General features: G+C 45.1%; 1 protein-coding gene across 4 annotated transcripts in view; it reads right to left on the bottom strand.

Annotated features, from left to right (window-relative positions):
• Positions 1 to 12,514, bottom strand: part of LAMC2 (laminin subunit gamma 2) — a 78,816-nt gene that overhangs the window by 16,189 nt on the left and 50,113 nt on the right. For all 4 annotated transcript variants that reach the window (XM_049868099.1, XM_049868100.1, XM_049868097.1 and 1 more), the window contains 8 exons: positions 9,742 to 9,854; positions 8,119 to 8,337; positions 7,311 to 7,493; positions 6,209 to 6,454; positions 4,096 to 4,241; positions 2,095 to 2,248; positions 1,578 to 1,783; positions 283 to 362 (listed from right to left, as the gene is read on the bottom strand). In XM_049868099.1, the coding sequence (XP_049724056.1) occupies positions 283 to 362; positions 1,578 to 1,783; positions 2,095 to 2,248; positions 4,096 to 4,241; positions 6,209 to 6,454; positions 7,311 to 7,493; positions 8,119 to 8,337; positions 9,742 to 9,854 (1,347 nt within the window). The remainder of the gene's footprint in view (positions 1 to 282; positions 363 to 1,577; positions 1,784 to 2,094; positions 2,249 to 4,095; positions 4,242 to 6,208; positions 6,455 to 7,310; positions 7,494 to 8,118; positions 8,338 to 9,741; positions 9,855 to 12,514) is intronic.

Genomic DNA, 12,514 nt, shown 5'->3' with positions numbered 1-12,514 from the left:
GCCCAAGGAATCACATCTGACATAGACCAAAGCCATATTGTGAGTCATAGAGAAATCTGGGAATGCAACACTCCCACCCTCAGCTCCTGCCAAACTACCCTGCCCAGTGGCCACCAACATGCTGAAAGCCAAGTCATTAAAAAATGGCTTCAAGGCAAGGGGGTGGCTGTAAGGGAGCCTAGAGGGAATGAATATGGTGCTTGGTGCTGGTACCCTACAGTCTTGTTCAAGTCCGCCCCTGCAGAGCCGACCCGAAGCAGACGTGCCTCTGATGCTGCTCACCTGTCTGCCAATTTCTGGGCTTCCTGAGCCAGGCTTTTAAAGTTGTTTGGCCCCTCGTAGTGCTCGGTGGGAGGAATGTTCTATGCAAAAAAGGAGAATTGGTTAAGGGCTTGCACTGGACCACAGAACCTCAGCAGGTTCCACATCTGTCCAGTCAGAGTGGCTTTTTCAGCCACACAGGGTGCCACACACTGACACTGCCATCAAGAGCCCTGATTCACCACAACCATCGTTCATGTCTTTTAAAAAAGTCTGTATAGTGAGGTATAATGTAGAAACCCAAGTTCAAAAGAAGTCTGTATATGGATATAGATGTGTTTAAAAATACATATGTGTTTATAATTTTATATGTATTTAAAGTCCAGTAAACTGTACACCAAGTTTTAACAGTGGTTATTTTTCAGTAATGAGGTCATATGGGAATTTGATTTATTGGTTGCATTTTCTACAATAAACATATTATTTTTGTAAGAAGTGAAAAATCAATACATATTATTTTTTAAATACTCTATTTCCTCAGCAGAGTGTCTGATTATCTTCCAATTTTTTTTATCCATCACCCACCCATGGACTTACATTATTGTCACCATCGCATTCTTAATTCAGAAATAAAAGAGTACTCGATCAAATCTAAGAAACCCTGGTGGCACAGTGGTTAAGCACTCGGCTGCTAACCAAAGGTAGGAGATTCACACCCACCAGCCACTCCACGGGAGAAAGATGTGGCAGCCTACTTCTGTAAAGATTAACTAAAAAACAAAACCAAACCCACTGCTGTCAAGTCGATTCTGACTCAGAGCTACCCTACAAGACAGAGTAGAACTGCCCCATAGAGTTTCAAAGAGCGGCTAGTAGATTCAAACTGCCAACCTTTTGGTTGGCAGATGAATTCTTAACCACTACGCCACCATTAAAGCCTTGGAAATCCTATGGGGGCAGTTCTACTCTGTTCTACAGGGTCGCTATGAGTCAGAATCAACTTGACAGCAGTGGATTTGGGTTTTGGGCAATCAAATTGCTCCTTCTTATCACACTACCAAATTATGTCATTAAGAAAATCACGATGAGGATATGGTCAGAAGTAAATGACCTAGAGAGAGGAACATAAAGCAGTAGGATGGGAATCTGCAGGAGGCCAAAGAACATAAAGCAATAGGGTCTCTTTCAGGGAAGAGAAGACTGACTATCTGCCAGACACACCAGAAAGCCAGAGAGACAGAAAACGAGCCAGGAGATCTGCAGTGGGTCTCCCGGCCAAGCAGTGGTTCTCAGCACCCTAACCCAGAGACACCTACAGTGTTCTGCAGGGAAGCTTCACTCTCTGCCAGGCTCAGGCGCATCTGAGTGATGAGCCTGCGGGTCTCCTGGACGCGGTTCTGATGCTGGCTGCCCAGGGCCCGGACTCTGTCCACCGTCATCTTGAGGTCATCCAGGCGATTCCGGTAGCTGTTTTCTTGGTTCCTCACTTTGGCCAGCTGGAGATTTAGGGATCTAATCGCACCTGAGCACAAAGAAGGAAAGGGAGGGTGAGTACTTTCCAGGTCAGCATAGAGTTATCAAACATAACAGGGCTGAAAAGGGACTTTGACTTATGGCAAAATGGTAAAAACTTCAGATATGAATGCATTCAACTGCTCTTTTATCTCTATCATTCAGGTCCCAGGAGAATGTCACAGACATCCTTTCACCTCTGCAAGAGCTGGGCAGAAACACCAGCTGAACTGATACCCACAGATGACTATGACATGGCGTAGTGGTTCTTCCTAGAACCATGAATTCTCTGCTGTCTGAAGGGAGGTTGGCCTTGATCACCTTCTGAAATCTGAGCTTCTCTCAGGATGTTCCAGATAGCCTCCTCCGCCTGCTGCATCCTGCCTTCCAGCTCTGCATTGGGTACTGCTCCACCATCCCGAGCCTCAGAAACCAGGGCCTCCAGGCTCTGGAGCTGCTGCGTAAACTGGTCCATCTAAAACCACATGAAAGAGGATCAGAACAGATGGTAGAGACCATGGTCCAATACCAGGTACCCAGGGGATGATGGGGAAAGCTCGGAAACTCTTGGCATGTCATAGCGGGTGAGAGTTTAGACTCTGGAGCCTAGACTCCTTGAGTTTGAATCCTGACTCTAGGCTCCACTATTCACTAGCTGTGTGACCTTGTGCAAGTCACTTTCTTCACTCATATAATGGGAATAATAATGATACTACCTCATAGAGTTGTTACATGGACTAAATAACTTAATATTTACAAGGGTTTAGAACAGTACCTGGCACAGAAAAAGTGTTATATAAGGTTTGTTAAATAGATAAATTTTTTAAAAAACAGGTTGAACTTGTTTGACATTTGGGGTCCAGTTCAGGCCTTTTCTTCCCCTACTCCTCACCCCAGCAAAGTAATAATTAATAGCAACCACAACATCAAGTTCATTTTTCTCTGGAATTTGAAGGCCATTCCTGTTTGAACGGCCTTGACCCCTTCTGGACTCCTTATATCTTTTACATTTTCACATTTTTCTTTATTTTTACAGGGATGTCTCTTGTAAAATAAATCCAGCTACAAAGTGGCATCTGACAGTGGGAAGAACCTTGAACTCAGAGTCAGGAGACATGGGTGGGACACAGGTTCCACTGGGCCATGTGGCTGCGAAAAGTTACAAATTTTCTGAGACTTCACTCACCTAAAACTGAGATCAGAATAGTTTTTCTCCCAGCTTAACAAAGTTTTCATGAATATCAAATGAGCTATCAGATTTTTTTATGCAAATAATGAGCATCTTCTACATTTGTTTGCCAACCGTGCCTCCCCCTTCCCCCCGCCCCATGAGGTATTTTTCATAAGCATATTATGCTAATTTTTTACAGCAGAATGTAAAAAGCCACTGGCGTAGCGGCGCTTATGAAAATACCTTGCAGGGGAGCAGTCCGTAGTTGGCAAACAAACTTAGAAGGTGCGCATTATTTGGGTAAAAGTGTGGTAGTGTTATGGATTGAGTTGTATCTCCCAAAAACATGTTAGGGAATCCTAACCCCTATACCTGTGGCTATGATCCTATTTGGAAATAGGGTTTTCTTCATTATGTCAGTGTGGGGTGTGCACTAAACCTGATCACTTTGAGTTATAAAAAAAATTGCAGATTAGACACAGAAACACACATATAAACTGGGGAAGACAGGAGCCATGTCAGGATCCTTTACAAGCCAAGGGACCAAGGAACAGCTGGGATGACCTACAAGTTAGTAATTAACACAGTCAAGACCTTGCTTTGGACTTTTAGACTCCAGAACTGTGAAAAAATTAATTTCTGTTTTGTAAAGCCACTCACTTGTGGTATCCGTGTTACAGTATCACTAGGTAACTAAGAGAGTATTCGCAAAAAGCACTTTGAAAATAGTATACATAAGAACATATATATGAAGTATTATTACTGTTATACCAAAAACCAAACTCACTGCTGCCGAGTCAGTTCTGACTCATAGACCCCATAGAGCTTCCAAGGCTGTAAATCTCTATGGAAGCAGACTGCCACATTTTTCTTCCGCAGAGCCGCTTGTGATTTCGAACAGCTAACCTCTTGGTCAGCAGTCAATTGCTTTAACCGCTGTACCACCAGGGCTCCTTATTATTATACAGCAGTGGTTTTTTAATACAGCAACGATTAAAGGGAGAAAAATGAACTATCACCACCCCTCTTCCCCCAGGAAACTAGCACAGCCCTTGATCTATGACATAACCACCCAGTAGACGCTTCAGGAATTTGAAATTCTGCAGATGGCACAGGGAGTGCTAAGAAGCGGCTCTGCTGGGCGTGCACACCTGAATCTTGACTTGGTTATAACAAGCTGGACAGCTGGTTAATGCTGCATGGTCACAGTTGAGGCCCCCAAATCCTGGCTTGCAGACACAGCTCCCATCACTTCGACATTCCACAGGCGCTGAGCCCATAGGGTTGCAGTTGCAAGCTAGAGATCAGAGACAGACAAACAGTCAGGGAGCATTCACAGCAAGGTAACTCCAGAATCTGGAGGCATAAAAACGAGCAAAGGAAGAAGGTCAAGTCACCAATGGCAAAGAATCCTTGTTTGCCCTTGTCCATTCATCTCATGTTGGATTCGCCTCTTGGCTAAGCCTCCAAGCACATCCCTAATACAGGCAGGTCTTAAGAATCATCTGGCAAATTAGTTTGGTGAGTGCGGATGTACAACAGTCCATCCTTTCTGGCACTTGTTTTCTTCTTCTTGTTAGATTGTAAGCCTCTTAGATATTCTGCAGGCCCTCCAGCCTTGCTCACAAGGGAAATAACATTTCTTCTGAGCCCATTATGTACCAGACGTTGTAGATGTAGAGGTTTCTCCCATTTCACAGAAGAGAATGTGAGCTCAGAGAAGGTGAGTAACTTGCCCAAAGTTGCACAGCAAGTAAATGGCAGAGCTGGAATGTGAACCTGGATCTGTCTGCCCCTAACACCTATGTTCTTTTCCTTCTGCTGTGTTGCCTCTGACATAGCAAATGTAGCAAGGAAGCGAGACCTTCGTTAATTCAATCAAATTGATTGAGCACCTACTATGTGCCAGGTTCTATTGTAGGTGCTGAGGATATAACAATGGATAAACGTTGCTCTAATGGAGTTACAGGGATCCCCTGTGTTGCTCTATCTTTAATGCTCACAAAACTCTTGTTACATAGTAATATTATCACTTATCTAACTGTACTGCAGTTACTTGCATACATATTTCTGAGCTCCTCAGGAGCTGGGACTGGCATAACCTTGGCATCTAGCTCTGCATTGGGTATATAGTAGGTGCTCGATAACATAGTTAAGTGAAGAAATGTATGGTTTAAAGTCAGTGAAATTCCTGTTAATAACACCTCATAGCTAGAATTACAGGAAGAATTTACAACATGCTTTCTCATGTTATTTTATCTTCAGAACAACTTTGAGCTAAATATTATTCATGCATAAGAAAATTGAAGGCTCAGAGAGATTCACTGGCATGTTCAATGTAATGCAGTGAGTGTGTTACAAAACTGAACTTGAACTCAGGATTGGTGATATCATGTGTAGCTCTTCCTAGGATGGGGTGCTTTCTGGCCCACGAACCCCCCAGGGTCTGGGCCCCTTGGTAGAAGCCCCAGGTTGCATAGAGATCCTCAGAGGTTCAGGGGTAGGGTCTCTGGTGTGACTGGGAGGTTCTGGGCTCCCTGCAGACCTCTTGGCCTTCCTAGGGAACCAGGAGTCCCCTAAACTGGGTTCTCGGAGGTACTCTGGACTTTATAATATGCAAAGTCCCCAGGTTCTAGGTGTCAGGGCTTGTCTGGGAACTTCGTGGCTAAGGATTGAGGCTCTAGGGCAGGCCAGCTCCTCTAGAACAGAACTTGCCTCTGGAATAGAACCTGTGACAAGGTTTGCAAGGAGAGCTGAGCAAGAGCACCAACGAGCATGTCGTGCTTTGATCTGCAGCAGCCCTTCGGAATGCCACCTGAGAGCTGCCTCTTTGGAGCCATCTTGTTAGGAGAATGCTTGGCTGTTCTCTTTCTATACATCAGCTACACAGGCTTCCTGAGAGGGTCTCTTAAACTACTTTATCGCCCCGCTTCAGTTTGTTCAGTCTTCTTCTTGAGTCATGACTCTCCCACGAGAGGTTTGGCAGCCACTTCTTTAACTCCTCTCCCACTTAGGAATGTAAAGCTGACCTTTCCACTCTTCCCACCCAGCTTTAGCCCTCCCGAGCTCCTCCAGCTGTGCCTTCCAGAGCCCTGCCGCCGGGGGAATGGTCTGAGGCCTTTGACTGGCAAAAGGTCCAGGCTGTTCACGGGCCAGTTGGTCAGGGAAACCAAAGTAAACAGCATGATATCAATTATGCTTGCCCTTGCAGATTAGCAAGCTTATGTGTACACACACACACCCTGTCTTAGGGCACAATCCTACCTCGACACTTGTCTGCTGGGTTAGGGGCCAAGGGATCCCCGAAGTATCCAGGTTTGCACTGGTCACAGTGGAAGCCAGCCGTGTTGTGGATGCACTTCAAACACCTGCCTGTCAGGCGGTCACAGTTCCCAGGTGCACTGGGGTCCACGTTGTCATTGCACTGGCAGGGCTGACAGGGCCTCACGGGGCCACGTTCCCCAAAGGGGTCCCCAAAGTAGCCATCAGCACAGAGTTCACAGCGGGCACCTGGGAAGGAACCAATGGCCAGGCCCAAGTTCTCATCCATTGGCGGCAAGACCAGACCCAGAGGCTCAAAGTAGCAAGCCACCCTCTAAAACAGCCAGGGAGACATGCTCCCCCCACCCCCACCTCCACAATACCACCCCCAGGAGCAGGCGCTCCACAGTGGGCTGCTGATATTAGAACACAGCAGCACCACCAGGAGGCTTCCTCCCAGTTATCTAGCTGGTTGGGAAAAGCCAGCATCTCCACAGAAGTAATGGGATTTAGAGCCATACCCCTAAGGGCGCTGCTGATGAATTCATTCTTTTAGACTGAACAGCAGAGAAATGCTGAAACTTAAGAGTTCACTAAGTTTTTGGTTATTTTATAAAATTTAGTTTAACCATGTATTTGGACTGAAATCTTTTCTTCACCTGTTGGTTGATTATAAACCTCCTAAAACAGCTTTATATGTTTGCTGCTTTATCTTCGTTCAAGTCACTTTACCTCTTGGGCATCACAATATTCTTTAGAATGAGGGCATTTAGATTAACCCAAAGCAATCATAATTTCCTGGAGTCCCAGGGTAGTACAAATGGTTAACGTGCTCAGCTGCTAACTTAAAGTTGGAGGTTCGAGTATACCAAGAGGCACCTCGGAAAAAAGAGCTGGCAACCTACTTCTGAAACATCAGTCATTGAGAACTCTATGGAGCACAGTTCTACTCTGACACACGTGGGGTTGCCATGAGTTGAAATGGACTCCATGCTATTTTTTTTAATGATAATTTCCTAGAAATTCCTTGGAGTAGAAGCTATTGACACAAATCCACAGAATCAGAACAGGAAGAAGCAGGCCCAGCACAGGCCCTAGGCCTTACCAGTGACCCCGAGGGGACAGTTATTGCACACCACCTCCTCTGTCTCGGGCATCACCGAGCAGCTGAACCCATTGCGACAGGGGCATGGCTTACAGCTGCGGGGGTCGTGTGGATCGTTGTAGAAACCAATGGGGCAGTCAGCACACTCGATGTCAGGATTTTCATCCCCCGAATAACAATCTCCTGGGAATCAGAGGAAGAAGGGAGAGGCAGAAAAACGAGGAGGGTAAAATGATACAGTTTTTTTTAATATGGAGGATATGCGGGGCCAGAGCTTAGTAACTCAAAGCCTTCCTGTGTGAAGCTTTTCGCCAAGTATCTGAACACTGGTATTCACCCCTGCCTTTTAGTACCAACTCTAAACCTGGCCCATGATCCTGAACCCTACCCTCCCTCTCCTGTGCTAAGTGCACATACAGTTCCTTTGGGATCCAGAACTTCACACAGCTCCCCTGTCCTCCAGGGTTAACACCACTTGTTGGCACATTCATTTAGGCCCTGACATTGCCTTTGATCTCCCCCACACAGTTCTTGCAACCTGACACCTTCCCCCACCCAGCACTGAACCAGAACTGCCATTTCCTGAAACCCAGCTACTTTCTCACAACCTTGAGCCATTTCCATAATGAAAAAGATTATGTGCACTAAAGCACCATGTCCATCTTCCCCATCCAGCCCTACTTTCCTTAATCCTTCCCCATCTTTGAAATGAGTTCAGGCCCAGGCTCTCTTACCCGGCTCTTTCCGGGGAGACCCCAGTTACCTGGCTGTACCTCCAGCCGTCTGGTCCAGGTGTCATTTCACTCACCTGTGTCTGGATCGCAGGCTCCCCCTCCTTGGCAGTTACATGGAATACAGGTGCCAAAAGGCCCCAGCTTGGCTGAATCTCTTTTGTAGCCAGAAGCACAATCCTGGCAGAACTGACCCTTATACCCAACAGGACACACGCATTGTTCAACCCAGGGTGCTGGGGCTCCAGAGACGGGGCGGGCTGAAACCAGGGTCACGTTGTCAATGTAGCCAGTACCTGCGATAGAGAACAGATTAGAAGTAGCACATGGGAAGGTCTAAAGTCAAAGCTCTCTTTGGATTTTATTTTTCTTAACTCCCTACCAAAGATAGGCAGTGTTCCGTTGTCATACCACACAGAGAGGTACAGGAGTCCAGCATCATGACTGATCACATAGGCTCCGGAGTCAGGACAATTAGTTTAAATTCTGGCTCCACCCTCACTAGCTGGATGAATTGGGCAAGTCACATAACTCCTCCATGGCTCTGCTTTCTCAGCTGTAGAAGAGCTAACAGGGGTATCTTCAATTGATACCACTATGATTTTTGCAATACTTACCTGATATTTTTGCTACCTGTGATTTTGTGAAAATTAATGAAGCAACGGATATATTATCATATGCCTGGCATATAGTAAAACAAAATTTAATTAAGAACAAAAATCCAGTTGCCATCGAGTTGATTCCTATTCATGGTGACCCCATGTGTTATCAGGTAGAACTAAGCTCCATATGGTTTTCAATGGCTGGTTTTTCAGAAGTAGATTATGAGGGCTTTCTTTTGAGGTGCCTCTGGGTGGACTTGAACCTCCAACCTTTGGGTTAGCAGCTGAGCATGTTGTTTGCACCACCCAGGGACTCAAAGTTTCAATAAACTATTAGCAAAGGCATTTTCTATTTCCTACCTCATTTTCTCCAACAGTGATATGGAAATGGTGCCTGCCAGCCATACCTCCTTTTTACATGAGGCTAAAAAGCTTAAGGGACTCTGATTTAAACAATTCCAATTGCTACTAGGAGGACCCAGCATGCCAAGCTCAAAAAAAAAGAAAAAAAAAGGAATTTACAGAATATATGATGACGTCTGAACATGGTAGCACCGTGTATAATCCCAAAAGGAAAGCTACTCAGGAGTAAATAGAGCTGTGTCGTAAATTCCATTTCCTAGCTAAGGAAATCTAAGTTCCTCTGAACTTTTAGCAAGGTAGTATCATTCATTTCTCACTGGTGCTCACCAGGGGCAGATTAACCAGTAAGCAAGGTACGCACGGGCTTAAATTAAGCAAGGTACGCCCGCTATGTGTGGGCCTACTTGTGTTTGCTTACTAATCCGTAGTGCACAGTCTTTGGTGTGGTGAAAAACAGGTGCAATTATGTACTACAGATTAATAAGTAAGCACTAGTAAGACCGTGCGTACCTTACTTGGTGGGTAGTCTATCCCTGGTGCTGACCTCTTTTTAATGAATTATTCCTTTTTAACTTCTAGAATGTGAAAATGTAGACCAAATCAGAGACTCTAAATCAAAGCCATCAAGTGGTACATCTACTTGTTTGGAGACTGTCACCGCCTTACTTCAGAAATGAAGCAGATTACTAAACTAAAACCTAAGAGGAGAGAATAGCATTCCCATTAGTCACGTACTGTATTCTCCATAGGTAGCTCGGATCCGGAGGGCCGTGAGGTTCCGCAGTAACCTTCGATACTCAAAATAACTCAGCTGGGGGCTCCAATTACTGCTTGGATGTTCATTTAATCTGCATTATTTGGAGACAAAAGCTTTAAAAATCTGACTCTTATCACATCCCTGCCTGATACGAATTATGTCTGAGAACGTGGAAACGGCTAAGCCCCTTTGCAGTCCTACGGAGAAGACCAGGAGACACCACCTTGTAGGCACAAACTTGGAGCTTCAAAGAGGTCAAGCCCCATAAGACAGGATGGAAGGTCTCCCAGTGGGGAAAGCCTAGTGTGAGGGGTCATGTCATCTGGAGCAGTGCTGGTCCTAGCTCACCGCAGACCAGTTTCTGTTCTTGGCCACGCAAAATTTAATATTAGAAACACCTCTGAGTTCAAGCGGCTCTGATCCTCAAGAGATACAATTCATTTTTGGTTTTGTTGTTTAAAAGATTTGTCTGTTATCTGGACACTTTTCATTTACTCTTTTCAAAAGTCAATTTCCTAGGTAAATGTATAGAGATTGAAGCTTATTACTAATGGCTCCCAAGGGGAGAGTCATTGCTTAAGGGGCACTGAGTTTCTGTTAATGGAGGTGGAATAATTGGGAAAAAGATAGTGGTGATGGTTACATAACATGACAAATACAATCAATATCACTGAATTATACATGTAGAAATTGTTGAAGTGGCAAATGTTTTGTTATAAATTGTTCACATATAACCCACCCATTGCTGACCTATTGCCATTGAGCCTATTCGGATTCACAGCGACCCTATGGACAGAGTAGAACTGCCCCATAAGGTTTCCAAGGCTGTAATCTTTACAGAAGCAGTTTGCCCCATCTTTCTCCCATGGAGCAACTGGTAGGTTCGAACCATGGACCTTTTGGCTAGCAGCCAAGTGCTTAACCACTGTACCACCAGGGCTCCTTTGTCATCATAGTAACTCACCTCATCATATCACCAGCCTCTGCTCCATTCTTTTTTTTTTTTTTTTAATTTATTGTGCTTTGGGTGAAACTTTACAAATCAAGTCAGTCTGTCATACAGGAAGTTATACACACCCTGTTGTGTACTCCTAGCTGCTCTCCCGTTAATGAGACAGCACATTCCTCCTCTCCACCTTGTATTCCCCATGTCCATTCAACCAGCTCCTGTCCCCCTCTTCCTTCTCATCTCACCACCAGACAGCAGATGCCCACATATTCTCAAGTGTCTGCTTGAGCCACGAAGCTCACTCCTCACCAGCATCATTGTCTATCTTATAGTCCAGGCCAATCCCTGTGTATAGAGTTGGCTTTGGGAATGGTTCCAATCAAAAGGTCTGTAGGCAATGACCATCAGGGTCCCTCTGGTCTCAGTCAGACCATTAAGCCTGGTCTTTTTACGAGAATTTGAGATCTGCATCCCACTGTTCTCCTGCTCCATCAGGGATTTTCTGTTGTGTTCCCTGTCAGGGCAGTGATTGGTGGTAGCCGGGTACCATCTAGTTCTTCCAGTTCCAGGCTGATGGAGGCTCTGGTTTATGTTCTTTTTAATTTTGTTTTGTTTTTAACTGGAATATCTCTTCCAGGAACAATCCTACCCCTTACAGTAAACAAAAGTTTACTGTGCACCTAGCTTGCACCAGACACTGTGTTAGGCTAGACAATACAAAGACAATGAGGGTGAAGTGATCACAGTCCAGCAGGGGAGTCAAGGGTGGAAACAGATAATTATGAGACAGTATAGTGAACACTATAACAAATGCTTTCTACAGAATGTCATAGAAACACAAAAGAGGTGATTGTAGCTTTACCTGGGCTTCTGAAAAGGTTAATACAAGGAAGAACATGGAAGCTGAACCTCAAAGAATAAGTTCACCAAGCTGAGAAGGTGGGAATGGGTATTCCAGGTAGTACTATGTGTTGGTATCATGAGACTAAGTAGCACTCTGTTATCTAAGTACATACCTTGTTTGTGTACTATGAGTCTTCTCTCCATTCCCAAAACCTCTGCCCTGGGTTAAGCCTCCAATCTTGAACTTGCACCACTGTGAATGTGTTCTAACCATCCAGGTAAGGACCCTACCCAATCCATCCTCCACATGACACTCACACCCGGCATTCATACCTAATCTTGCCTTTTCTCTACTTAAAATCTCTCAATGGCTTTCCATGTCTTGCAGGCCTGCACAAGACTTTATGCACTTTGGCATGACATCCAAAGCCCTCTCTGATGGGTCCCGTTCTAGCCCTGTCAACCTCATCTCTCCATCTCCCCTATATATGCCACACTTCAGTCATAAAATCTGCCTGCCCATCCCTCCTGTATTATGCTTTTACACATCTCCACACATCTTCACATACTCTTTCCCAAGTGTAAGTTGTCCTTCTCTGACTTTTCTCCCTGGGAAACTCTGTCCATCTCTCAATTCTCAGCCCATAAATTGCCTCCTCTGTGACGCTTTCCTTGACTCTTCAGGGTTAGGTGCTCTTTCCTCTTCTTCCAAGACCCTGTGGACATGCAGTGCCACGGAAGTGATTTTTATACAGCATTATGTTTGCTTTTTGACATGGTACATTTTCTAGTAGACCACATCTCTTCATTTTGATATCCCAGCCTCTAAAGCCGTATCAAGCAATTAGTATGCACTGCTCTCTTCCCCAATCTCTCCATATAAAAACAAAACCCAGTTGTTATTGAGCCCACTCCAACTCATGGTGGCCTCATGTGTGTCAGAGTAGAACTGTACTCTC

The sequence above is a fragment of the Elephas maximus genome, chromosome 24 (genome assembly GCF_024166365.1).
Source record: "Elephas maximus indicus isolate mEleMax1 chromosome 24, mEleMax1 primary haplotype, whole genome shotgun sequence".
In the NCBI taxonomy this organism is placed as follows: domain Eukaryota; kingdom Metazoa; phylum Chordata; class Mammalia; order Proboscidea; family Elephantidae; genus Elephas; species Elephas maximus.
Note: the sequence above shows the minus strand (reverse complement) of the source record. Positions and strands in the feature narration are given on the sequence as shown.